This window comes from Equus przewalskii, chromosome 19 (genome assembly GCF_037783145.1).
Source record: "Equus przewalskii isolate Varuska chromosome 19, EquPr2, whole genome shotgun sequence".
Taxonomy (NCBI): Eukaryota; Metazoa; Chordata; class Mammalia; order Perissodactyla; family Equidae; genus Equus; species Equus przewalskii.
The window spans coordinates 34,799,512-34,823,287 of record NC_091849.1 but is presented as its reverse complement, the minus strand read 5'-3'; the positions used below and the strand labels follow the sequence as shown (position 1 = coordinate 34,823,287).

The 23,776-nt window shown below is 58.4% G+C and overlaps 1 protein-coding gene across 11 annotated transcripts; it reads right to left on the bottom strand.

Annotated features, from left to right (window-relative positions):
* Nucleotides 1-15: 15 nt before the first annotated feature.
* Nucleotides 16-9,595, bottom strand: HMGA1 (high mobility group AT-hook 1). 11 transcript variants are annotated; one of them, XM_070585853.1, is made up of 6 exons: nucleotides 9,364-9,595; nucleotides 9,005-9,118; nucleotides 5,544-5,722; nucleotides 3,379-3,462; nucleotides 2,643-2,693; nucleotides 16-1,353 (listed from the first exon to the last, which is right to left on the bottom strand). In XM_070585853.1, the coding sequence occupies exons 3-6, from the start codon at nucleotides 5,676-5,678 to the stop codon at nucleotides 1,300-1,302; spliced, it is 324 nt and encodes a 107-aa protein (XP_070441954.1). In that variant the 5' UTR covers nucleotides 5,679-5,722; nucleotides 9,005-9,118; nucleotides 9,364-9,595; the 3' UTR covers nucleotides 16-1,299. The 11 variants fall into 11 exon arrangements, with proteins under 11 accessions (XP_070441954.1, XP_070441957.1, XP_070441949.1 ...); XM_070585856.1 differs by having other exon boundaries at nucleotides 5,577-5,722; nucleotides 9,364-9,586; XM_070585848.1 differs by having other exon boundaries at nucleotides 16-1,350; nucleotides 2,639-2,693; nucleotides 9,364-9,514.
* Nucleotides 9,596-23,776: the final 14,181 nt, after the last annotated feature.

Genomic DNA, 23,776 nt, shown 5'->3' with positions numbered 1-23,776 from the left:
CAGAGAAGACTCCAGTCCAGAAAAGGATATTTTTTTATTCAAGTAACTGCAAATAGGAAACCAGAGGGGGGCCCCAGGCTGGGACAGATGATGGCTGCCTCCTCCCCCGACAGAACAGGGGGGAGGTGGCTGGCCCCCACACCCTCACAGTCAGCACGCTGCCACAGCATCCTGGGGCAGGGCCCCACCTTCCCTGGGACTGGGGTAGTCGTAACCCAGCCTGCTTTGCCCAGGCCCCTTCCCCTCAGAGCATCTTGGAGGAGGGGAACGTGGGCAGAACAGGAGGAGGCAATGAGGATGAACATTTGGCGCTGGTAGCAGCAGCAATGACGGATGTCTAAGATACAACATTGAACAAAAAACAACACAACTGTCCAGAGGTAGTTTGTGAACAGAGGAAAGATGGAACCAGAACCTTGGGGGGTGGGGAGGAGCAGAAGGGTGGGAGTGGGCAAGGCTAGCTCCTTGTTATTAGCGCCCCATGTGAGGAAAGGTGAAACAGGCCTAGAGTGGACGCAGATAGGGTTGGGGAGTGGCTCCAGCCTACCTTAGGTGGCTGCCCCAGGGAACCTGGACTTTGTGGACCTCACCTGGCTAACAGGGGACTGCATCTCCATCACTGCAATAGATTCCAGGGTGACGGCAAGGGGGCTGGAGCCTGTTCAGAGGGGACGGGGAGCTCAAACCCCTCCTGCCTTCCTTCCTGTGCCCTAGAGGGGGCTGCCCAACCTAGTGCAGGCACTAGGCAAGATGGGAAGGAAGAAAAGTGGGTGTGAGCTGCTCTCCATGAGACACAGGTTGGCTGGGGACATCTTGGGGCCAAGCACCCCTCTCCATAGGCCGCACCTGCTGCTGCCACTACAGCGGGGCGGAGCATGTCAGAATGAGATGGGGCTTGGGCCCCTTTTAAGGCCAGGGGAGCCCTCCCAGGCCCCTTAATGGGAAGCCAGAGGAAGAGTGGGGGAGCAGAAGGGAACCCCCAAACCAAGAGCCCAGTCAGCAATGTCCCCCTGCTTAGGGAGTGGGGACGCAGCAGGTGCAGGGTGCAGCTAAGTGGGAAGTCAGCTTTGTCCAGGAGGGCAAGTGTGTGCGTGTGGGAGATGGGGTTGTTGGGAACTGAGACCAAAGGAAAACTGCTCCCCACTCGGGCCACGGGGGCCCCGCAGCGGCTGGTGTGCTGTGTAGTGTGATGGCGAGGGCGCAGGTGGGTGGTGACGCGTGGGCCTGGGGAAAGGGGTGGGGGCCGTGGGAGCGGAGCGGAGCTGTCCAGTCCCAGAAGGAAACTGCTCCTCGGCGCGGTCACTGCTCCTCCTCTGAGGACTCCTGCGAGATGCCCTCCTCTTCCTCTTTCTCCTGAGAGGTGGGCAGGGCTGTCAGCAGGAGTGCCAGGCCTGGCCCCCTCCCCCTCCACCCCCAGAGTCGGGGGGAGGGGGCATGGGCCAGGCTCGCCCCCACCCCTCCCCGCACTCCCCAGCTCTCCAGAAGGGGGATGAGTCAGGGCTGAGTGTGTGGGTGACTCAGCAGCCTCCGCGGCCCAGTTTCATTCATAAAAAAGGAAGAATTTAAAGGGAGGGAAAAAAACCACACACATGCTGCTCACACAGAGCCAGGCCCCCTTGGCCCCTGGTCCCACGGTGGGGGGGACCGGGGCTGAACCCCGTGCAGCACTGAGCTCGAGGAAGTGAGGGTGTGACTGGCTCTCCGGGGAGGGGAGGAGGTGGCCAGGAGAGGAAATGGGAAGGGAAGGGGCGGCTGGAGGATGCATGAGCCCTGCCTCGTGGGTGCAAGGGAACCGAGTGGCCTTGCCCACAGGGGCAGCTCTTGGGCTGTGCAGTGGCCCGGCCGCGGGCTGACCCCAGGCCAGGGTGGGGAGGAAGGGGAAGTGTGTGCCGCCGGGGCTCACTCACTGGGCGGGAATGTCGGGACACCACACGGGCCTGCGGCCCCCGTGCCAGGCACAAACTCCAAAACAACTTGTTTCCTGTTACTCACTCCTGGGGCCCAGCCAGCACCCCCTAACCCCCCTCACCCCTGTGGTGGCTCAGCTCGAGGAATGAGCACCCCAGGGAGGTCAGGGAGCCCCACTGCAGCATGCACCCCCTAGAGGCAGCCTCCTGACTCAGCCTGCCCACTTCCACTACCAGCTATCTGGGGCTGGGAGATGGATGGTGCCTCCCTGTGAGGGGCCTCCACGGGGGGCCGCACCTCAACTCCCACCCGGCGATGACCCCGAGCGCTGAGCTCTGTCACTGCTCTTCCTCCCTCCCCTGCATCATGGTCAGGACAAACCTCACCCCTTCCCGTGTGGCCTCCTTTCATGGCTATAACGGGGAGCAGACTAGATGACTTCCAAGCTCCCCCTAAAGTTCTGAGTCTGTTCTAGAAGCAGAGGGATTAGAGGCAGGGACACTGCCCCCCCAACTAGGGCAGGGCAGGGGGTCTGGTCTGGTTTGTATCTGGGACCCCTCACTTCTCATGGACACAGCCCTTGAAAAGCCCTGGGCCAACCCCTTCCCCTTCTGGCCTGGGTAAAGCGGGATGCCCTCCCTTCCTGGCCCTGCAGGTCAGGGAGAGCGGTCTTTCCACGGCGGCCGTGCAGGATCAGGCATCGCCCATTCTTAACACCCGCCCCTTCAACCTACCAGTTTTTTGGGTCTGCCCCTTGGTTTCCTCCCTGGAGTTGTGGTGGTTTTCTAGATGGTCAGAGAAAAGATCCACTAAGTCAAAAATGTCCCCGAGAGTGCTCACCCCATGACCAGTGCCCCGGATGGTGAGGAGACCAGGGAGGGGCAGCACCACCTGCCTCCGCTCTGGGCGGCCCGGGACTCTCACCCAGGCAGGCCCACCCGAGTCCAGCTGGTGATGACTGGCCAGCCACACTGCCCCCCCCAACATACACACACGCCCCCCACTCCCTCCTCCACCCATGAGTCAGAGGATATGAGTCGTGTCTTAGAAAAAAATAAAATAAAAAACAAAACAACTTCTCTGAAAGGCTGATGCCACTGTGAATCTGGTCCTCCCTGCTTATCCCCACTCTCGGGATCCAGGGGACCCCGGGATGGAACATTCTCAGTCCAAGAGCTGGTGGAGCTGCCTCTTCACTCTTCCCAACTCACCCTTCTACAGGCCAGGAAAGCTGCAGGACTTCTGACTTGATTTCCCCATTGTCCCAGGCAGGACCAAGGCCCCCCAAGTGAGGCGTCATTCATCACCCTGCTTTCCCCAATTAGCAAAGACCCATCACTACCACTATGGCAGGGAAGGGGGTGCAGAATCAGGACGAGCCAGCCCTTCCCAGACCTGCCCACACTGAGGCTGTGGGGAGGGTCCTCCTCCCTCTCCACCCACCAGGGGCGGCCCCACCTCAAGCCTCACCCGGGTCTTAGCAGCGCCCTTGTTTTTGCTCCCCTTCGGTCGGCCCCGAGGTCTCTTAGGTGTTGGCACTTCGCTGGGCTCCTTCTGCAAAGATAGGGCAGTCAGGGACACATGCCACCTGTCCCACCCCGTTCAGAAAACAGCCCTCTGCCCCACCCCAGCAGTTCTATCAAGCCATCATAGGAACCACGGCGGCAAGCCTGTGGAGTCAAGTTCTCGGTTTGACCGTAGTTTGCAATGCCCACCCCCTCGCTTCCCTGTGACAAAATGACAAGAGGCCAGAAGACCCCTGGGAAAGGCAGCATCGGGGCAGAAAAACGGACAGCTCTGCCCATGTCCCAGCTCTGCCACTGACTAGCTCTAAGATCCTGGGCAATACAGTCAATGCTTGGGCCTCAGTTTCCTCATCTGTAAATGGTGACAAGACTTAGCGCAGTGCGTCATGAAAACTAAATGAAGAACGTCCAAGTCCAGTGCCAGGCTCTGGACTTGGACGTGATCACTGATGATCACTGCCCACCCTCTCAGATGACACGTGCCAGAGACGGCAGGGGATGCACAAGAGGGGCACGGATCGTCCCCACCAGAGGGAGCCTCCAGCTTCTACCTGCAGACTCCCTCCAGACTGCCTCCCAGGGAGAAGGAATTACGCCGGGAATCTCGGAACCCCAGAGATCCCTGCTGTGGTTGCTGCTGAAATGTTAGTACGCAGGAGACAGACTAAAAAGCTGCTGCATAATACACAGAAGCTGCGCATAAAGGCGCGTCAGCTATGGTGTCCCAGGATGGCTGCCCACAGGCTGTTTATGACTATGGTCCAGTAACCCAACACCCCTGCTCTGACTCCCCCACTGACCCCAGCTAACAAACAGGCGGCAGGCGTGGGGGCCAGGGATGATGACAAGGGAACCAGACTAAGAGGATGAGTTTGCCCCACACACACTGTGGGCTCTGAAAGAGGCAGATGAGTTCCACTACACACGTCCACACTCCTGCCTCACGTCTCCTGAGGAGTCAGTGCAGCCCACTGTCTCCACCTTCCAGATGGGGAAGCCCGAGGCCGGATGCATCCATCTCAGTTCCTTTCCTCCCCTCTTCTTGCCCAGGAAAGGAAAGTAACTGGGCTTCACCAACAGCTGCCCCTTGCTCGGGGGACAGCTGCCCCCTCTCTGAGAATCCAAGATCTCCACCACATGACAGGTGGCCCCCACAGCCTGACTGGTCATGCTCCCTAGGGTGCCCCTCAGTGCCAAGCTGGCCTTCTAACCCCATGGGACCTTGGGGGGGCGGACAGTACCAGGGTTCTGAGGGTCACTCTGCCACCAACTCCCTAACATTTTCGACTTCTTGGGCTTTGGTTTCCTCTTTTTCTTTTTTCTTGAGAAAGATTAGCTCTGAGCTAACATCTGCCGCCAATCCTCCTCTTTTTTGCTGAGGAAGACTGGCCCTGAGCTAACATCTGTGTCCATTTTCCTCTACTTTTTATGTGGGGCGCCTACCACAGCATGGCTTGACAAGCAGTGCCATGTCTGCACCCGGGATCCGAACCAGTGAACCCTGGGCCACCGAAGCGGAACATGCGCACTTAACCACTGCACCACTGGGCTGGCCCCTTGGTTTCCTTTTATAGAGCTAGGGGCAAAGCCCAGTCTGGGGCCACTCAATGTGAAGCCCATGAACAGGTTACTGGCCTGGGATGCGGAAGTACAGAAATTGACAATGAGTATTTAAAGCCGCTTATAATGAATTGACAGAACAATAATATGCGCAACGAGTCTAATGACTAAAAACCCCAGACTTCCATGTATATGTATTTTCATGTTCCTATAACTCATCATTACTGTGTTTTATAAACACACTGGTCCCTGATGGACTGGAAATAAAGGGTTGGTGGTTTACAGTGTAAGCACTGGCCTACGTGACCACTGGGTCACTTCTGGTTGGACTTCCTGCATGCCCCCACTTCTATCCTGGGGTCTCAAGAGGCTCTGACCCGGGTTGCATGTGTAGGGTGCACAGAGCATGTGATGGGGGATGAGGGGGGGCAGTCACATACATATAGATAGGAAAGATTCTGCATCCGTCCACTCCTATTTTCACCTGCTGAGATGCTGGCACCTCCCTAGTGCAAAGGGGTAAACCGAGGCAAAGGTTTGGACACCCACCTGACTCCCTACCAGCGCTGTCCCGGGACTCACCGGAGGCTGCTTGCGCGGCCTGCCCCGCCCTCGCTTCTCAGTGCCGTCCTTTTCCTGCTTGGAGGCCAAGGGCTGGCTGGACTTCGAGCTCGACTCGCTCATCTTCCCTTCTCTCCGGAGCAGGTGGAGGAGCGACGGCTGGGATGCTGCGAGGGAAGAAAAGCTGTTTTAAACAAAACGTCTTGCTTTCGGCCACCCTCCACCCTCACGCTCCTGCTCTGCAAGAAACTGCCTATTCCCAGGGCTAGCCAGGATCCCACCCTGCCTGGGATTGGGGAGGGTCGGCCCAGCCCCAGCATGCTGCCACAGGGTGGGGCTGGGCCGTTGGCCCTAATCAGCTCCTTATCTCCTGTTCAGAAGGGCTCTTTGTTGTCCTGCCACCTCCACAGGGCCCAGGCCCAAGAAGCACAGCCAGCTCAGATGTGGCTCTGTGGGTGAGGCCGCCCTGGGCAAAGGTGGGGACAAGGTGGGGGTCCTCACACTGCCAGGGCCCTCTCCCTCTGACCAGCTTCCCTTTCTCTTTAAGAGAAAACCAAGCCCGAGTAGCTCACAGGGAACAAGAGAGGAAAGGTAGAGAATGAGCCCTAGACACCTGGCACCATGGGCATCAAGCCCCAGGCGGACCTCGCCAACAGTACCACCTACCTGCCCAGATCCAGGCCTCGGGGCCAAACGCTACAAGGGCCAACCTATCCCACAGCCAGGGCTGGTCCCCACCCCACCAGGTCTCCCCTGCTCTCTCCTGGGGTCAAGCCTGGGGTTCCAAGCTGGGGACAATTTGAGAGGGGGGAAGATGGTTGAATACAGTGGGTGAGGTTGGGGGAGGACAAGGGACCCAAAGCCGACAGGTGGGTCTCCTTTCCCCTCATCCCTACCCCACCCACCTGAAGTCAGATGAGATCTCTCTCTGAAGCCTGCTTACAGGAGGGCCAAGGATTTCTCCAACTGAGATGGACCCTTCCGACACATGCCACCTGGCCCCCTGGTGCCCTGCCAGTGCGGATCCTAAAAGCTTCTTGGTCCTTTTCTAGCACCTTCCTTTTCTTAGACGCCTGTTCGAGTTTAATCAACCCCGTTAACTTTGGACATACGTAAAAAGCTCCTGCTGCAGGAGCACCTGCACCCTGTACCTGGGAGCTTCTTCTAGAGGCTTAAAAAGGGCAGTGAGGGTCCCCGCACATCACCATCCCACAGTGAGGGTCCTCTCAGTTATCACCCCCAAGTTACAGAGAGACACGACCTGGGAGACCTCCGGCTCCACACCTCCCTGGGACCCAACTCCTGGCTGCCCTTGGCAAAGGGTGGGCCCATGTGGCCCTGCTTCCGAAAGCACCTCAATCTGGAAAACGGGGGTAACGGTAAGGCACCCGCCTCTACGACCTCTCCCGAGGGGCGCAGGGACCAAACCGGAGAAGAGCTACGAATGTCTAAGCGACGGGAAATCTTCCCTCAAAACGCGAACTACAGCATTTGAAAACGACTTTTCTTTCCCTTTTCAGATTTTCAGACAATTCCCAACTTTAACTCAACCAGAGGAGAAAACATTTTTGTCGACTTGTGACGTCCAGAGGGCCCGAGGCCCCGTCCTGGAGCATTGGGATGGCACGCTCCCGACTGGAGGACCTGGTCTGGTAATTATTCTGTTTGATAATATTTCAGACGCTTTTAAACAGGGTGGTTGGTGGTTTATCTCGCTCGTCAGTAGTGGCCTGGCCTGCTCTGTAATTACAGGCAGTGATTAGAATCTTACATTACACCACAGGCCCCCCTTCAAACTAAACATCAAAATTCATCAGCCAAATGAGTGCTAACCTCAGGAGGTCTGCCGGAGGGCCCTCACGGAGGGGCTCCAGTGGGTGGATGCCAGCCCCTAATCCCAGAGAGCCTGGGCCTGGCCTGCCTGGGAATCCCGGTGGGTCTCCCTGGAAGCTCTTGCTTCATCTGTTGCTTCCTCCCATTTCTTGCTGCTGGGGACCCTTTAATCCACTTACCCACCCCTGGGATCCAGGCCTCCATGGCCTGAATGAAGGCCCGAGGCCCTCTCTGGTGAGACCAACAAATGTGTGTCTCCTTCCACCTGTTTCCGAACATCAGAGGCCTGGCTTGGCAAAGCCACATTTAGGGCCCAATCTCAATCCTTCAGTTTGTAATAAGCCCTTTTGGGCCTCAAGCTTGTCCCCTCCATATACCGTGGATGAAACGTGTGCTCCACGAACGCTTAGGGTATCTCAGGAATGACCCTATGAAATTATCACGAGGTTCCCTTGTTTTCCAAAAAAAAAGTAGCCCAGAGAGGCCTGCTGAATTGCCCAAGGTCACACAGCAAGTTGGCGAGCAGGATGGAGTAGGTTCTTAGCGACCCTTCTAGCCCGCCACTTTCCTTACCCGACTGGAGGCTGGTTAAAGTCCTTGTCACCCCCCGCTACAGACCCGGCCTCACGGTGACTCTGCAAGAGTCTGCACCCGGCCGTTGCAGGTTGGCCGGCGGGACTAGGGGCCGGAGCGCGCGGGGGGAGGGGCGCAGGCCGCTCTTGCAGGCGCGGGAAACCGGTGCACCCCGACCGCATGCACCGCCACGCGGGTGCACCCGGCCCCACTTCCTGCCAGAGGGGGCACCCAAGCCCGCCTTGGGGCAGGAAACCAGGCGCGCGCGGGCGCGGGTGAGAGGAAGAAAGCCACCTCCCTCCGCGCCCTCCCCGCAAAATAAAGCCCCAGAAAAAAAAACTGAAACGGGGAGTCAAAGGGACTAGTACCAACAGAGCCCAGCAAAGCTGAGAAACCAGTTTGTGGGGGCGGAGGGCAGGCCCGGCCCTGGGGGCTGGAGAGGCGCGGGCCGGGCCAGAGGTGGGGTCGGGGTGAAGCCCCAAACCCAGGCCGGCGACTCGGCCTTAGGGGCGGGGGGCCACCGGGACAACCGCCAAACGGGAGTGGAACTGAATTGCGGGGTTCCTGCCCATCCCCCTCACTTCTCGAACTTCCCCAGGCTGCGAGGGGCGCCCGGCCCCCCACTCCCCCGCGGCGCCGCAGCCCGCTCCTCTCCCCGCCCCCCACGCCCAGGGCCCGGGCTCGGGCTCGGACGGAGCAGCGGCCGCGCGAGGTGCACCGGGCTCCGCCGGGTGCACAACTCGCGCTCGCCGCAGCCGCGCGCCCCCTCCCCCACCGCGCGCCCGGCCCGGGTCCCCGCCCCCCGCAGGGCGCCCGCGGCGCGGGGGAAGGGGTGCGGGCGCCCTCCCCGCGCCGCCGGGCCCCGCCGCCCGCCCCCGCGCCGCGCGGCCCTCCCCCGCCGGCGGCTCGCGCAGCCCCGGCCTGGGAATAAAGCCGGAGGCGCGCGCTGCAGCCCCGGGCGGCTTGCAGGAGGGGCGGCGTGCAGGCGGGGGCGCGGGCGCCCCCCACCGCCGCCGCCGCCGCGGGCCCCGGGGACGACTCACCGCGAGCTCGGCCGCCGGCCTGCGGTGCGCGCTCCGGGCTGCCGGGAGCGACGGTGCTGGGCGCTGAGGACCGGCCTGGCTCCGCCGCCGCCGCCGCTGGTAGCAAATGCGGATCTGAAACCGGGAGAGAAAGCAGAGGCGCTCAGAGATCGCCGCCGCCGCGTGCTCGCCGCCCAGGCCCCCGCGGGGTATTTATATGTCACATCCAGGCGGGGGGGACAAAAATATCCCCCCTCCCGCGAAGGATGGCGAGGGGCAGGAAGCTAGGCACGGCCCGTGCGCGGCCTCAATAAATAAATAATTTAATTAAATGATAGATATGAAAAAAAAAGGAGCCACCGGAGGGGCCGCGAACTCACGCCTTCTTGGAGCCGCGCCAGCGCCAGAAATAGCCCGGGCTCGGAGTCCCAATTAGAGGAGCGCAGCCCCGGCTCAGGGGAGCTTAAAAAGAGCGACCCAGGGGCAGGGGGGACGGGCCCGCCCGCGCCAGCCGTGTCACCGAGGGGGGGCGGGGCCATGCAAATGAGCCCGGGGATTTAAAAGGGCGGCCGCCCGCCAGCCGCCGCCGCCGCGCGGGTGGGTGCTGACTGCGCGGAGGGCCGCACGGTGCTCGGCGCCTGGGGGCGGGCGCGCGGGAGGCTGGGCTGGGAACCGAGGCAGCGGCCCACTCCTCAGCGTCCCGGGCCGGGAGAAGTGGGAGGGTGCCCGGAGGGATCGCCAAGGAGCCTTCGGCGGAGGGAGGGCGTCTTTCCTGCCTGGAACGGGGGGTCCCCGGGAGAACCACCTCGAGGGCCCTTCCGGGCGTGTGGGCCGGGCGCCCGCGGGCGCGTGGATGTGCGGGGTCGCTCGGGCCCGCGGGGGTCCGCGCGACCGGGAAGGGGTGCCGAGAGAGGCGCGTGTTGGAGAATCCCGCGGCCTACCCGCCGCCCCCTGCGCCCAGATCCGCGGCTCGTAGGTGTCCCCTGGGCGGACAGGTGTCAGCATGTGCCTTTCAGTGCCAGCCTGCGTGTGGCTGACTGGTGAAATACAGGTCTTGTGAAACTTGTGAAACCCAGAGTTTTGATTCATTAATGGCTGCGAGTGAACCATAATCAAGGTGCAGAGTTCAAGCGAACAGACGACTGTTTTCGCTTGCAGGTAGACCGGAGGGAGGCCTCCTTCATTCAGGTGACCTGGATGGGATTCTGGAGACACGCGGTCCCACTTTGTGCCCTGGCCCCCTCTGCTGTGACTTTCCAAATAAGAAAGCGGGAGCCAGTGGTCGCCTGGAAGCACTTTGAGGGCAGGGACTGGGTCTCCACACGCCGTCCCCGCCCGGCCGGGCCCAACGACGACTTAGTGCACGACCGAGTGGGACGCCCCGGTGGGAAGATGGCGGGGCGGGCGGTGGGAGAGGAAAGGGCGCTGGCGGAGGCGCGCCCTGCAGGCCGGGCCGGGGCCTTCTCGGGCGCACCTCCCCGCCCCAGGTCCCTGAGGCGGCCTTCCACACCTCCCGTGATGCAGGGAATTGCAATGCGGCCCAGTGACACACGGCTGTGACTCATGTTTTTCTTTGCTCCCCTTCTTCCTTCCCGGTCAGCCGAGGCCCCGGCCCAGCCCCCTCCTCGGGGGGCGAGCAGGCGGTGGAGGGGGGCCGCCAGGAAAGCCCTGCGCCTAGAGTGGAGGCGGGGTGGGGAACCAGCGGGGCCGGGCCTCCTAGTTTCAGGAATGTTTCAGGAATGTTTCCGGTGGGGGTGGGGAGCAGAGCCGGGAGTGGGCCCAGCCCCCACCCGGGGCAGCGGGCTGGCGCTCCGGGCCGGGGGCAGCACGTGCTCGGCCGGGTGGGGGCGGGGCGCCGGGCGGGAGGGCGCCGGGGCCGAGAGCGGGCTCCGAGAGGAGGGCGCGGGCCTGGGCCCGGCCGGGCTCGGGGTGGGCCGGGAGGCCGCCCTCCGCGCGCTGGCTCCCCGCCCGGCGCCCAGGTGAAGCACAGTTCCCGAGAAGTCCCCAGGCTGTCCCTGCAGGGGAGAGGAAGTCACCGAAGGGCGGCCCGAGGGGAGAGGAGGGCGCAGGGAGGACGCGAGGGAGCGGCTGGGGGAGGGGCGGCGTGCCCCTTTGTCTAGGGCTGGGGTGGGGGTGGGGCGGGAGGGCTGGCGCGCCGCCCTCCATCTTCCCGCCCTGCGCCCCGAGCGCGCGCTTAGTAGGCCTCGAGTGGAGTTGGCTGGAGGGCATTGAGTTGCCGGCTGGAGAACCTTTGCGGCGTTGAGTGGAAGAACGACCCTTCATCTCTTAACCTACCCGGCTCAGGTCACAGGCCTGTGCCAGCAACCGGGGTCCCCACGTCTGGACCAAGGATGGTCCTCCAGCTGCGCGCCCCTAGACACAGCCCTCCCCAAGGCCGCCTAGGCTGCTAGGCCCGGGCTCTGGGGAGGCGTGGGGAGGGGCCTAGAAGGACGCAGCTAACCTGGGGGCGGCGCTCCCTGTCCTTGGGTGGCATGTGGTGGTCCCTGAGACGGAGGTAGAGAAGGGAGAGGGACTTCCGCCTCGAGTGGGCTGTGGGAAAACTTGGCCAACTTTCTGGCCCACTTCTAACAAGCCGACTTGATCTTGTTTTTCCTACTTATTTTCCCCTCGTCCTGATTTCCTCACCAACTTGTTTTTTACCTTGTATTATGTGTATTTTTGTAAACCACCTCAACCCCTCTCTGGAAGGAGGCAGGTATAAATAAATTTGTAGGCAAATATAGTAGCTTGTTCCTCTCCAGGATTACCCACACCCTTGAAATCCAAATAACCCTGGCCACTGACCCCAAGCTCCGAGCCTTCTGGATTGCAAATGCCCGGAATTTACTTCCTCTCCTTTCTTCCCTCTTTCAATAAGTATCTGTTAAGCAGAAGAGTGAGTGGTAGGGATAAAAAAGATGAATGAGGACGGAGTCCTGGCCCCCGCGAATTTCACGTCTTGAGGAATGAGAACCAGGAACACACCAGAGCAAGCTGAGTAACAATCCTGGAGATGCCAGGAGGCAGGAAGCACTCATTCATTCATCCAGTGTTTATTGAGGGCCTACTATGTACCAAGAACTGGTCCACGTTTTTCCGGTACAATCTGAACAAAGCAAAGTTGCCTGTCCTCTTGAAACAGACTAGGGGGCCAGGCGCTTAGACAGACTTAGTAGGTGCTATAGGAGGAAAGGATGGGAGCCCCGGGTAGGCAGGGAGGTGTCCTGGGGGAGACGGGCTTGAGCAAGCCTGGATGGGATTTGGGTCTGGGATGGCTGGTTGAGGGGTCATGGGGAGCAGGCAGGGAGAGGGGGCCATATTAGGCCTGGGACATCAACCAGGTTGGACAAGGCCTGAGGGGTCCCAGGGGAATTGGTCATATCAGAACCAGTCTTCCCCAGGGGAAGCATTTTCTTAGCGTCAGAATCAGGTTACACAGTTTCCACCAGGACAACCCAGTGAACTTCAATGAACCCAACAGGAATGTCCAGAAAATGGGGAGTTCTGGTCAACTTTATTTTTCATGACGGCTGAAGGTTAAGCTCGTTCTCACCCGGGCTGTTGAGACGCTTCCTGACGTGTGTTAGTTCGTCCCCTGCCTTGGGCTAAGTGGAGGAGAGGAGCCTGACGATCTTCCCCTGGATCTTCCAGTGGCAGCTCGGAAATGCACATGTTGTGGGGGGGGGGGGGCTCCCTTAGCATTCCCTGGGGTTTCACGTCTCACCGGGTCTCTGCAGCCAGCGTATTTGCTGATCAGTTTACCTCTTGCTCCTGAGTCAGCCGCAGCTCTTAGAAGAGTAGGGGGAAAGATCAGTGTGAGTGGTTCCGTTTAGCGTAGCGGCCGGGCTAGTCGAGGTTTTCGTAAAGACACGGTGATAAGCTGTGACGATGTTCTGTTTGTCTAGCCCAACGTGGAAGACAGATGAGAGGAGGCGGGGAGAAGAGGAACGGGAATTGTCTACCCTATTGCCCAAACCAGGATACTTTTAAAGTAAACCTTTTACTGATGAAAACTGTACATAGAGAAAATGCACAAATCCTGTGTTCAGCTCAATATGTTTTCATAAAGTGAACCCCCACCTTGTGTCACCAGCACCGAGATCAAGAAATAGAACATTTCCAGCCCCCCTAGGACAGCCCCCATCCCAACCTCTAATAGCATCCGTTGGCTTCACCTTCCGTGTGCGCTGTGTGGATGGGATCATACCTTACGTACTCTCCTGGGTCAGTTTCCTTTGCTCCACGTTCTGTCTGAGATTCATCCACGTTACTGCGTGTGGCTGCAGACCGTGTTACATGGTGTGAATGTACCACAGTTTATATGTCCATTCTGTTAAAGGGCATTTGGGTAATTTCTGGTTTGGGGCTATTACAAATAATGCTGCTGTGAATGTTATAGAATACGTCTTGGTGAGTAGATGTGCAAATTTCTGTTGGGGACCCGCCTAGGAGAGGAATTCCGGGATCGCGGGATATGTGTGCCCAGCAATTACAGACAAGCAGACTTAAGAGCTAGTAGTCATGACCAGACAATGGGCATAAACCTGACCTGGCCCATTCCAACTGGGATTGACCCAGGACCAAATCAACCAGGATCGGCCCAGGCAAGCCGGATCTGGGGTCACCCTGGTGCACAGTGTTTGACCACTCTCCTGGAGAGTCACCCAGCTACTAGTACATCTGGTCATCTGGCAGGATCAGGCCTCCAGGCCCTGCTGACCACAAGCTCTGCTGCCAGGAAGCCTGGCAGGCCTAGAGTGGGAGGGCCTCTCCTGCTTCCAACTTTCGAGGGAAAAACTCTCCAATGACTAGGAGGGCCCAAGAGGCAGGCGCCTCTCTGCCCCCCTGCCCTGAGCCAGCCCCCCGCCCTGCAGGGCCCCAGCACGCCATGGACTTTATCAGTCTCCTCCTTCAGGGCTTGAACCTAGGAAAGCGCAGCTCCTCTCCAACTTCAGAGAAACCTAAGAAAAAGGGGCAGTCGAGGAGCACGTACTAAATGCACTCGTGCTTGCAGATCCCTCTACACCCCTACCAGGCCAGTAGTGCTATTGCTCCCATTTTACGGGTGTTAAAACTGAGGCTCAGGAAGGTTAAGTAGCTTGGCAGTCGGCCTCTTTCTCTCTGCTGCTTCTGTTCCCAGGGTGGGTAGGCTTGCTGCCTTCTCCCAGCCTGGCCGTATGGATCCCTCCAGGCACCCACATAGGACTGGGGATGTGGCCTTCAACTAGGTAGCTACATTCCCTGTCCTCAAGGGGCGTACTTTGGGTAGGGTGGGGGGACAGACAAGTACATGGGAATTTTGCCAGTGTGTACCTGCTTGGGATGGGGGCCCGGGGAGCACAGGGCAGTGCCCAGGTTGTGGGCAGGGCAATCCAGGAGGCCCTGGGAGCAGGGGTGGGAGGAGCAGGGCATGGGACGTGGGGCTGGGCTGGGGGTGTAACAGACTTGGTGGGCTGGCATTCAGCACCATTCTCCACGCTCCTTTGAACCTGCAGTTTCGGGTGTGAATTAGGTCCCACCAAAGAAGAGTGAAATGTGGAGGGAGGCAGCAAGGGGAGAGAAATATTGCTGCAGGCTGTGGAGACGCGGGGGGTTTCTATAGCACCTCCAGCATCCAGTCACCAGCTTTCTCAGTTTGTGAAGGTCAAGAGGCAGGGATGATGGCAGAGGGGCCTCCGGCCCCTGAATCAGCGCTCAGCCATTCAGGTGGGGCCTCTTGATTCTCCCCCACCCCAATCAGGGCAGAGGCAGGCAGTTCAGCCGTGTTGTTCCAGGAGGCCCAGCTCCTCCAGCTCTTCCAATGGTTTTATAAGCACCTAATTCCCGACATTAAATCTCTCTCCACCTAAAACATAAGGCGTGTCCCTCCTCTGCTCAAAATCTTCCAGGAGCTCCCATCTCACATAGAGTAAAAACTGAGTCCCCACAAAGGTCCACAAGGCCCTGCAATCTGCCCCCCCACCTCACCTCCTACCTATTGTTCTGCTTCAACCCCACCAGCCTCCTGGATGTTCCCCAGACCTGCCAGGCATAAGCTCACCCCAGGGCCTTTGCACTTGCCATTCCCATTGCCTGACATGCCATTCCCCTAGACATCCTCAGGGCTTGCCCTCTCACTGCCCTCAGGTCTGTGTTCAGTATTATCCGTCCACACTATTTAAAATTGCACATCTCCCCCTGCAGTCCCTCATCCACTTTACCAGGCTTTTTTTCCCTATAACTTATCAATTTCTAACATATTATATAATTAACTTTTCCTTTGAACTATTATCCATAAAAGTGATACGTATTGTGAGTTCTGTCCAGTTCTCCCCACTTGAAGGCCAGATTTCATCTGTGATGTTCACTGGGGTGTCCCCGGGGCTGAGCAGTTTTCAAGCTCAAAAAAAAATGTGTTGAATGAAGAATGATTAGCTAAAGGGATTTCTGTTGGCAAAGGCCACACCACAGGGGATTGGGTTGGGGATCTGTCCCCAAACTTGGAGGCAGAGAAAAGGGCAAAGAACCCAGCAGATCGTCACGGGAGTGACAGAGTGGCCCAGCCAGAGTGAGACCGGGCTTCTGCACCTCAGAGACCCGTGTCTTCTGTCTCACTAGGTTACGATCACTGTGCCATCGTCGTCATGCAATCGGCACACGAACTCATTTCCTGTGGGCATGACCTTTAGATTTTATAGTTGGCCACCAATCAAGGGCAACAGTGTGTTTCCCTTGGTCTCAGATTCAGTCATCAGGAGATGGCAGCCACCTGACAGTCACCATCATGGTCCTGGGGCTGGGGTGGCCTGGCTGGTAACTGGTCAGTGGCTGCAGCTCAGCAGAGTGCTTTAGGCAAGGGTAAGATTCACGCTCTGCATGGGACCAAACAGTTTCCCTTTGGTCTAAGAAACTCTAACAATGTCCAGTGTAACAGGCTCTGCAGGTAGCCCCCAAACTGCCACCTCCTCCCACTCAGGAATGGCTGGAAATACACGCGCTTTGAAGCTGTGAAGCCCAGGAAGGTTCCATCATGTGAGCCAGGGGAACAAGTGCTAGGGCCTGTGTCCCCGTCCCCTGGGGGCTGGGCTGTGCTCTGGAGTCTGGTTTGAGGCCCTGGGCTGGCTTGATCTCCCCAGGCCACATGCCCATGGAGATTGGATGTCCATGACAGTTCATTAACCAGCTGTAGGACTTGGGGACTCAAGTCGTGTGGCTTCAGCCACCTGTGCCCGCCCAGGTCACACTCGTTTGGGAACAGGCCCCGGGGCTGCAGGAGATTCTCGCAGTCCTTGACTTCTGTTTCTCTCGTCTCTCTTCCTTAACTGCTTTCCAAGTGGGACTGTGTCCTCTGCTGGGCAGAGGAACAGTGACCCTTGGAGCCTTCAAAAGTGACTGTCCTCCACAATTAGCTGCGGGGGGCTCCCTCCTACCCGGAGTCTGGGGTGGGTGAGTCCCCGCTGGTCCCTTCTGCCTCTGCAGGGGGACGGCCGCTGCTCTGATTGAGATGTGTCCAGGGTCACAGTGCTGTCCCCTCCAGCCCACCCTGAACTCGCACCCTGCACTTTTCTTAGGGCTGAGGGTGTGGCCCTGGGGTCTCCAGACTGGGAGTGGGCAGGAGGGGGTGCTGCCTGCCTGATCCCCCAGGCACGTGGGACGCGGGGCTAGACTCACAGCCCGACCGGCCCTGGGCCGGAGTGTGGAGACGGAAAAGAGAGCAGGGTGGAGGTCGGAGGGCGGGGGCCTGGCTGAGGGGGAGGTGGGCTGGGTGCGGGGAGGAGCCAGCACCAGGCTGGGGATTTGTCGGAATCCTCCAGGGCTTTGTTTTGTTCTTGTCCACCCCCGCGAGCCTCGCACCGCGGCCTAAGGGGGCCTTGGCGCCCAGCGAAAGTTTGGTGAATGGATGGATGAATGAGAGCGAAAGGGGCTGGGGGAGGGGCGGTGGGAGTGGGTGGCTGGGGGAGGGGAGAGGAGCGGAGTGGGGGAGGGGAGGTAGCCACTGGCGGGAGAGCAGAGGAGGGAGGCCGGCGAGCAGGGCGAGCCTGCTGGGCTGGAATCCGGCTAGGAGGAGACGGCGGCGGGAGGGGCCCGCGCGCTCGGCCCCACCAGCCTGGCTCAGACCTCCTCGCTCCCTGCGCACCCAGCCTCCAGGCCTTCCCCAGCCCGTCCATCCTGGGGGCCTGTGTCTTCCAAGGCCAGTCCTCCCTGGGAGTTGAGCGGGGCTGCTTGTCTTCCCACTTGCTTTCCAGGAACCCAGCCACTAGGGGTCCGTGGCCCTTGGGACTGGAGTACCTGAGCGGCCCTCGGGGGTTGGCCGTGTCAGTCTGACGGCAACTCCCGGCTTGGACACCCCCTCCCTCTCCCACCCCTGCCTTATCTCTGAGGTCTGGATGGCGGGCAATACAGCTCCTGGGACCTGGGCAGCCTTGCAGAGTCTAGGTGGGTCTCTAGGGGTCGAGGGGTGAGCCGGTGAGCAGCGGAAACCCCAGCTTGCCCTGCAGACAGCTGCCATGGACTCCCGTGGGAAGCCAGGGAGCTCGATGTGGGCAGTGCCAGGCGGGAGCTGCCGACAGCCAGGTTTCTGGGTCACCATCCAGGGTGCCCTGCCAGTTCCCAGGCCGCGAGGGTGGGGTGGGGTGAGGGCGGGTCTTCATCTCATCCCAGACCCTGCTGCTTCCTTTGTGTGGACACTTTGGGGCCTGCTCCCATCCCCCACTTCCAGCCTCGCTGGGGTCTGGGTGGAGCCGCCAGGAAGGGGCTGATTGTTGATCCGCGAACTCCCCTTGGGTTTGTGGGCCTGCTGGCCTCCCTGCCCCGGAGGTGGGGTGTGTAAAGGTGACCCAGAACCCCTCCCACGGCCGCCCCTTGACTGGGGCCCTGGCTGCTCCACCTCGGCTGGCTGCTCCACAGTTCCTACGCATCCCTTCTTCTGGCATTTTTGCCCTTGTCGGGAGGGGGCTTTGAGGGCAGGATGGCTTCCACGGCAGAAATCCTTCTTCTAGTTCCCAAAGAGGGAATTCACCTTCCCTGTAGGGTGAGGTTGGTCCCTGGTGCCCCCCCCCCCCCCCCGTCATTGGCCCGGGTCCCGCTTAAGACGGTGGCTTGATCCCCTAGAAGTCTACAATGCCTTGCTCCCAAGAGCTCGAAGTATTCATCACACAGTCGGTGAAACTGAGGTCCAAAGAGATTAAGTATCTTGCTGTGGCAAGGGGTGGAATTGGACAAAAGATGGAGGGCCTGGGGGTGGGGTGGGGGCTAGGCTGCCCTTGGGGGGCCACCAAGTGTCCGGGGTGGAGGCGACATGAGTCTGAGATTGCGAGGCTGTGCCCTGGCCGCTGCTGCAGACAGCTGGAGGAGGAGGGGACAAAAATAACATTTAATGAGTGGGCATGTCTGCCGTCCGCACAGGAGGCATCATGTCCCCATTTCATAGATGAGGAAACTGGGGCTCAGCAAGGTCAGGTGTCTTGCCAAGGCCAGCGGCAGAGCCTGGATGCAGCACATCTGCAGGTGTGTCTGCGCTGAATCCTGCCCCGCCCCCACCTGGCCCTCCCCACCCCCTACCCGCTCCACTTTTTTTTATTCCATAGCCCTTATCTGACATCTAGACTCTACTGCCGATTACCGATTACCGTTGCCACTAGGCACAGGTGGCAACGGCGCACTTGAGATATGGCGGGTCTGCCTTGAAATGTGCTGGAAGTCTAAAGTCCTCGCTGGATTTCCAAGGCGTAGTCCAAAAAATAATGTAGAAATACTGATTTTTTCTATGTTGGTTACACGTTGAACTGATAATATTTGGGTATAGTGGATTAAATAAACTATGTTATTAAATTTAATTTCATGTGCTGCTTCTTACCATTTTAACATGGCTACCAGAAAATCCACTATTACCATGTGCGCCTCCCGCTCTGTTTCTATTGGACGGTGCTGATCTAGATAATTTGCTTATTTATTATTTATCGTTCATCCTGCCCCCGCCCCCCCCCCCCCCGTCCCCTCTTGGAGGGCAGGAGTCGACATATTTTGTTCACTGTCCTGTTCTGTCCTCGGTGGTGTCCCCGGTTGTCAGGGCCCAGCGCTGGGTTTTATTATAGGTGTTTGATAAATATTTGTTTGAATGGAGCCAATCTGATTCCAGGCCAGTCTCGGAGGGTCAGGAGGAGAGCCCGAGTGAGGGGATCTCTCATCCTTGTAGGACTGCAAGTTGCCCAGCTCCTTCTACCACCCCACAGGGCTCCACAGGGTGACCTGGTCGACCCCCGAGGGGTCTTTGGCACCTTGCCCCCACCTTGTGTTGGGAAATGGGTCTGGGGTCTGGCTGCAGGTGAGCGATGCTGGCTGGGGCACCTGGAAGCTGGGAGAGGGACCGCCCTGTGGAGGCGCAGGGAACAGACTGTCTGAGCCGCTGGGACCCTGGAAGCCGGCCCCTGGCGCAGCCCCGCCCCGCCCCGCCCTCGGCAGCCGGAGTCCTGTGCGCCCACCCTGCGGGAGCGCACCTGGGAGCCGGCCCGGGGGGCCCTCCGCCCCGGGGCCGGGGGTGTGCGTGTTGTTGTCCGCGGGTGGGGTGAGGGGTGTGTGTCCGGCTTGGGCTCACACAAGGTCAGTGTGTCAAAGGAGCGTCCCGAACACTTTCTCTTTCCCTGCGATTCGATTGCGGCTCCGAAAGCCCCTTCCGTAGGGACTTCCCTCCGCGCCTGACTCACGCTGCCTCATGCGTGTGACTCAGGCCGGGCGCCGCGCCAGCCCCGCGCTCCCCGCCCCCTGCCCTGCCGCCGCGCCTGCCGCAGGGGCGGGGGGGACAGGCCGGCGACAGGAGGCGGGGCGCGCACGGACGAGGTGCCCGGGGCGGAGGTGGGGGCCGAGGGCCAGAGCGCGGGGCAGCCGGCGGGGCAGGGCTGCAGGGACAGTAGGGGAGGCTCGGGGTAGAGTCTGGAGGAGAGTTGCAGAGACACTCAAGTCCAGGGGGAAGGAGAAGTCGGCGCCGGCCTTAGGAAAGGCTGAGAAACGGGAACGGAGAGACCGGGAGCGGGGGACGGGAAGGCTGAGAAAACGGGAGGAGAACAAGTGGAGAAGGACACAGAGACGAGGAGCCAGAGCCTTCACGGGAGGCAGACGGAAGGTGAGAGGATCGGACGAGTGACAAGTGAGAGGAAGGGAGGGGAGAGGAGGGAGACAGGAGCGTGTGCGCGCGCCACCGCCCGAGCCCTGCCAACACCTGGGCGCTGGCCGCCTGTCCTGGGAGGCTGGGCTGAGGGACCACCGCCTCCGAGCCTCGCTCTCCTCTCCCAGCCCCACCTTACCAGCTCTGTGACAGCGGGCAAATTACTTCATGTCTCTGGGCCTCAATCTTCTCATCTGCAAAATAGGAGGTGAAGGTGGAGGAGAGTAATCCTGTCCCCGGGGCTTTGCTTTTCTCCCTTCATCCGCCCCTGCCCCCTTCCCTGCTCTGGCCGGCTCTGTGTCTGGGAGGTTGACCGCTTGGCCTTTGTCCCTGGGCCCCGTGGCCAGCGGGTGGCCGTTGGGCAGCACCCACTTACAGGAGCTCTGGGGGAAGAAGAGGAGCCGGGGTACTCGTTCCCCTGCTTTGGCCCCTCCTGTCCCGCCATGACTGCAGCTTCGCAAACACAGCATCTGCCCCTTGCCCTGTCTGCCCCGGGGGTCACCATGACTTCCGGCCCATGCTGGTGCCACACCACCCCCCTCTGATCCCCTTCACCTGCCGGCCCGGCTGTAGCAAACCCTTACATCAGTGCCTCTTGAAGCTCCGGGTTGGGGTGCATTTTCCCCGGGGCCCTGTCGGGTCAGCACAGCACTGGTCACCGTCCGGCTCCTGCCTTCCGGGGTGGGGGTGCGGAGATGGTGACCCTCAGGGAGTGATGCCAACACTGAGGAGCACTTGGGGACCTCTTAGCTCTTTAAGTCCTCACGTGAAGCAGGTGTGGGGTTATTTGCCTCTCTGAGATGAGAAACATGAGGCTTGGGCATTTAAGCAGCATCACTATGGAATAAGAGCAGTGAGGGGGCTGTTTCCTCCGTGTGACAGGCCAGGTCAGAGGGGCAGCTGTGAATGACAATAATAACAATAGTAGCTAAAATGTGTTAATATTTCCCGACTGCCAGACACAGTTCATATATACTTTAACATATGCTTCTTAATTCCTTTAATCCTCACGACAACCCTATCAGGTGGCTGCTATCCTTATTGCCATTTTACAGTTGTGGTAACGGAGGCGCAGAGAGGTTGAGTAACTTTCCCACGGCCACACAGCAGAGCTGGGCTGGAACACCGTCAGTCTAGCTCCAGATCTGCCACTCTCACCCCTTCCTAGGTACCCCTTTGGGTCCCTTGAGGAGGGGCAGGCAGGGTGAGCATCCTGCATTCCAGGCAGTGTAGACAGCATGGGCAGAGCCTTGGATAGGAAGGAGCTCTTGTGGTGGGTTTCAGAAATAACCGGCCATGCTGTAGGGCCTGGTACGGGGTAGGGGAAAGGAAGCAGTGGAATTTGAGAGTGAAGGGAGTAAACCGGAGCTGGTATTGGGGTGCCCGGCTGCCCGCCAGGGGCATGGACTTTATTCTGAAGGTGATAGGGAGCCAGGGGAGGTTTGGAGCAGGGGTGAGACAGGTGGGCATTTTAGAAAGGATTGCTTTAAAATGCAAGGGAGACACTGGTTTTCTCCTATCACATGGTAAAGAGCTTTAAAATGATGGTGCCCAGCGCTGTCACCGTCTCAGCGCCCTGAGTGCTCTCGCCTGCGGCTCTCAGGAATGAGCTGGACTGACCTTTCTGGAAAGCCGCTGAGCCACGTGTAGTCCTTAGGAGGGCTCAGCCCTTTGACCTGCTAATCCCATTTCTAGGAATCGCTCCTCTGACATAATGAGAAAAGGGGTGAGAGATTTACGTCCCAGAATCTGAAACTCATTTCCATCCTTAATAATAATAGTGATAATAATAAAACGAAACGTAAATGTCCGATGGAAGGGAATGGGTAAAATAAATTAAGAGTGGAGTATCATGGAATGTTTTGTAGTGATTAACTTGTTTTTTTCAAAGAGAGTAAATGGCATCAGAAAGGCTAAGGACTCCTATCACTCTGAGACGTAATGACTGAGTCCATTGTGGCCACGAGGTACGAGATTAAGACACAGACATCAGTCGTCTGTCTATATGCTAGCAATGAACAGTGGGAGACAAATTAAAAAAACAGTACTATTTATAATAGCTCCAGAAAGAAAGAAGAGAGATACTTGGGTATAAATCTAACAAAACATTCACAGAATGTCTATGCTGAAAACAAAATGTTGATGAATGAAATCAAAGATCTAAATAAATGGACAAACCTACCATGTTCCTGGGTTGGAAGACTCAGCATCGAAATGATGTCATTTCTCCCCAAACTCACTGTGTTAGTTACCTGGGGCTGCGGTAACCAAGTACCTCAAACCGTGTCGTCTCCTGGTTCTGGAGGCCAGAGGTCGGAAATCAGGGTGTCAGCGGGGCCGCGCTCCCTCCGAAGCCTCTAGGGGAGGCTCCTTCCCGCCTCTTCTGGCTTCTGGTGGCCAGCACACAGTCCTTGGTGTCCCCTGGCTTGTGCTGCAGCACCTCCATGTCTGCCTTGGTGCCGTCGTCACGTGGCATTCTCCCTGAGTGTCTGTGTCTCTTCTGTGAGAGGGACCTGGGTCATGTTGGGTTAAGGACCCACCCTACTCCACTCTGACCTCATCCTAACTAAGTCCATCTACGATGGGCCTATTTCCAAATAAAGTCACGTTCTGAGGTCTAGTATTGGGCGCAGGTTAGGACTAAAACATATCTTTTTGGGGACACAGTTCAACCCATAAAACTGATCTATAGATTTAACATAATTCCAATCAAATCCCAGCAGGAGTTTTTGTAGCTATAGACAAGCTGATCTAGAATTTATATGGAAAGGCAAAGAAACTAGAACAGCTAAAACAATTTTGAAAAAGAAGAATAAAGTTGGAGGAATTATGTGATCTGAGTTTAGGACCTAAAACAACAGGATTTGGACCAGTCATCAGAGTGTGGCACTGTCAGAGGAAGGGACTCAGATCAAGGAACAGAATGGAGTCCAGAAATAGACGCACGCAAATGTGGCCAATTGATTTTGACAAAGGAGCAGAAGCGATTCAACGGAGAAAGGATAGTCTTTCGAGCCAATGGTGCTGGAACAGCTGGCACCTCTGTGCAAAAAACATGAACCTTGTCCTAAACCTCACACGTTGTACTGAAATTAACTCAAAATGAATCATAGACCTAAGTGTAAAACCTGAAACTATAAAAGGTCTAGAAGAGAGCATGGGAGAAAATCTTCACGACCTGGGGTGAGTCAAAGAGTTATTAAACAGGACGCTAAAACTAGGATCCATGAAAGAAAAAATTGATACATTGGACTTTTTCAAAATCAAAACCTCTTGCTCTGTGAAAGACGATGTTAAGAGAATGAAAAGACAAGTTATGGGCTGAGAGACATTACATACAAATCACATATTTGACAACAGACCTGTTCCCAGAATACATAAAAAAAACTCTTAAAACTCAACAGTAAGAAAACGACCAACCAATTTTAAAACGGGCAGGAGTTGAACAGACACCACCCAAGGGGATATACAGGTGGCAGATAAGCACCAGCAGAGACGCTAGCCATCGTTAGCCTCGGGGCAGGTGCAAACTAAAGTCACAGGGACGCAGCAAGCCCACTCCTAGATGCTCACCCCAGAGAAAGGAAAACTTGCATCCCCACAAACAGCTGTGCAGGAATGCTGACGGTGCCTCTGTTCACAATCCCCCAAAC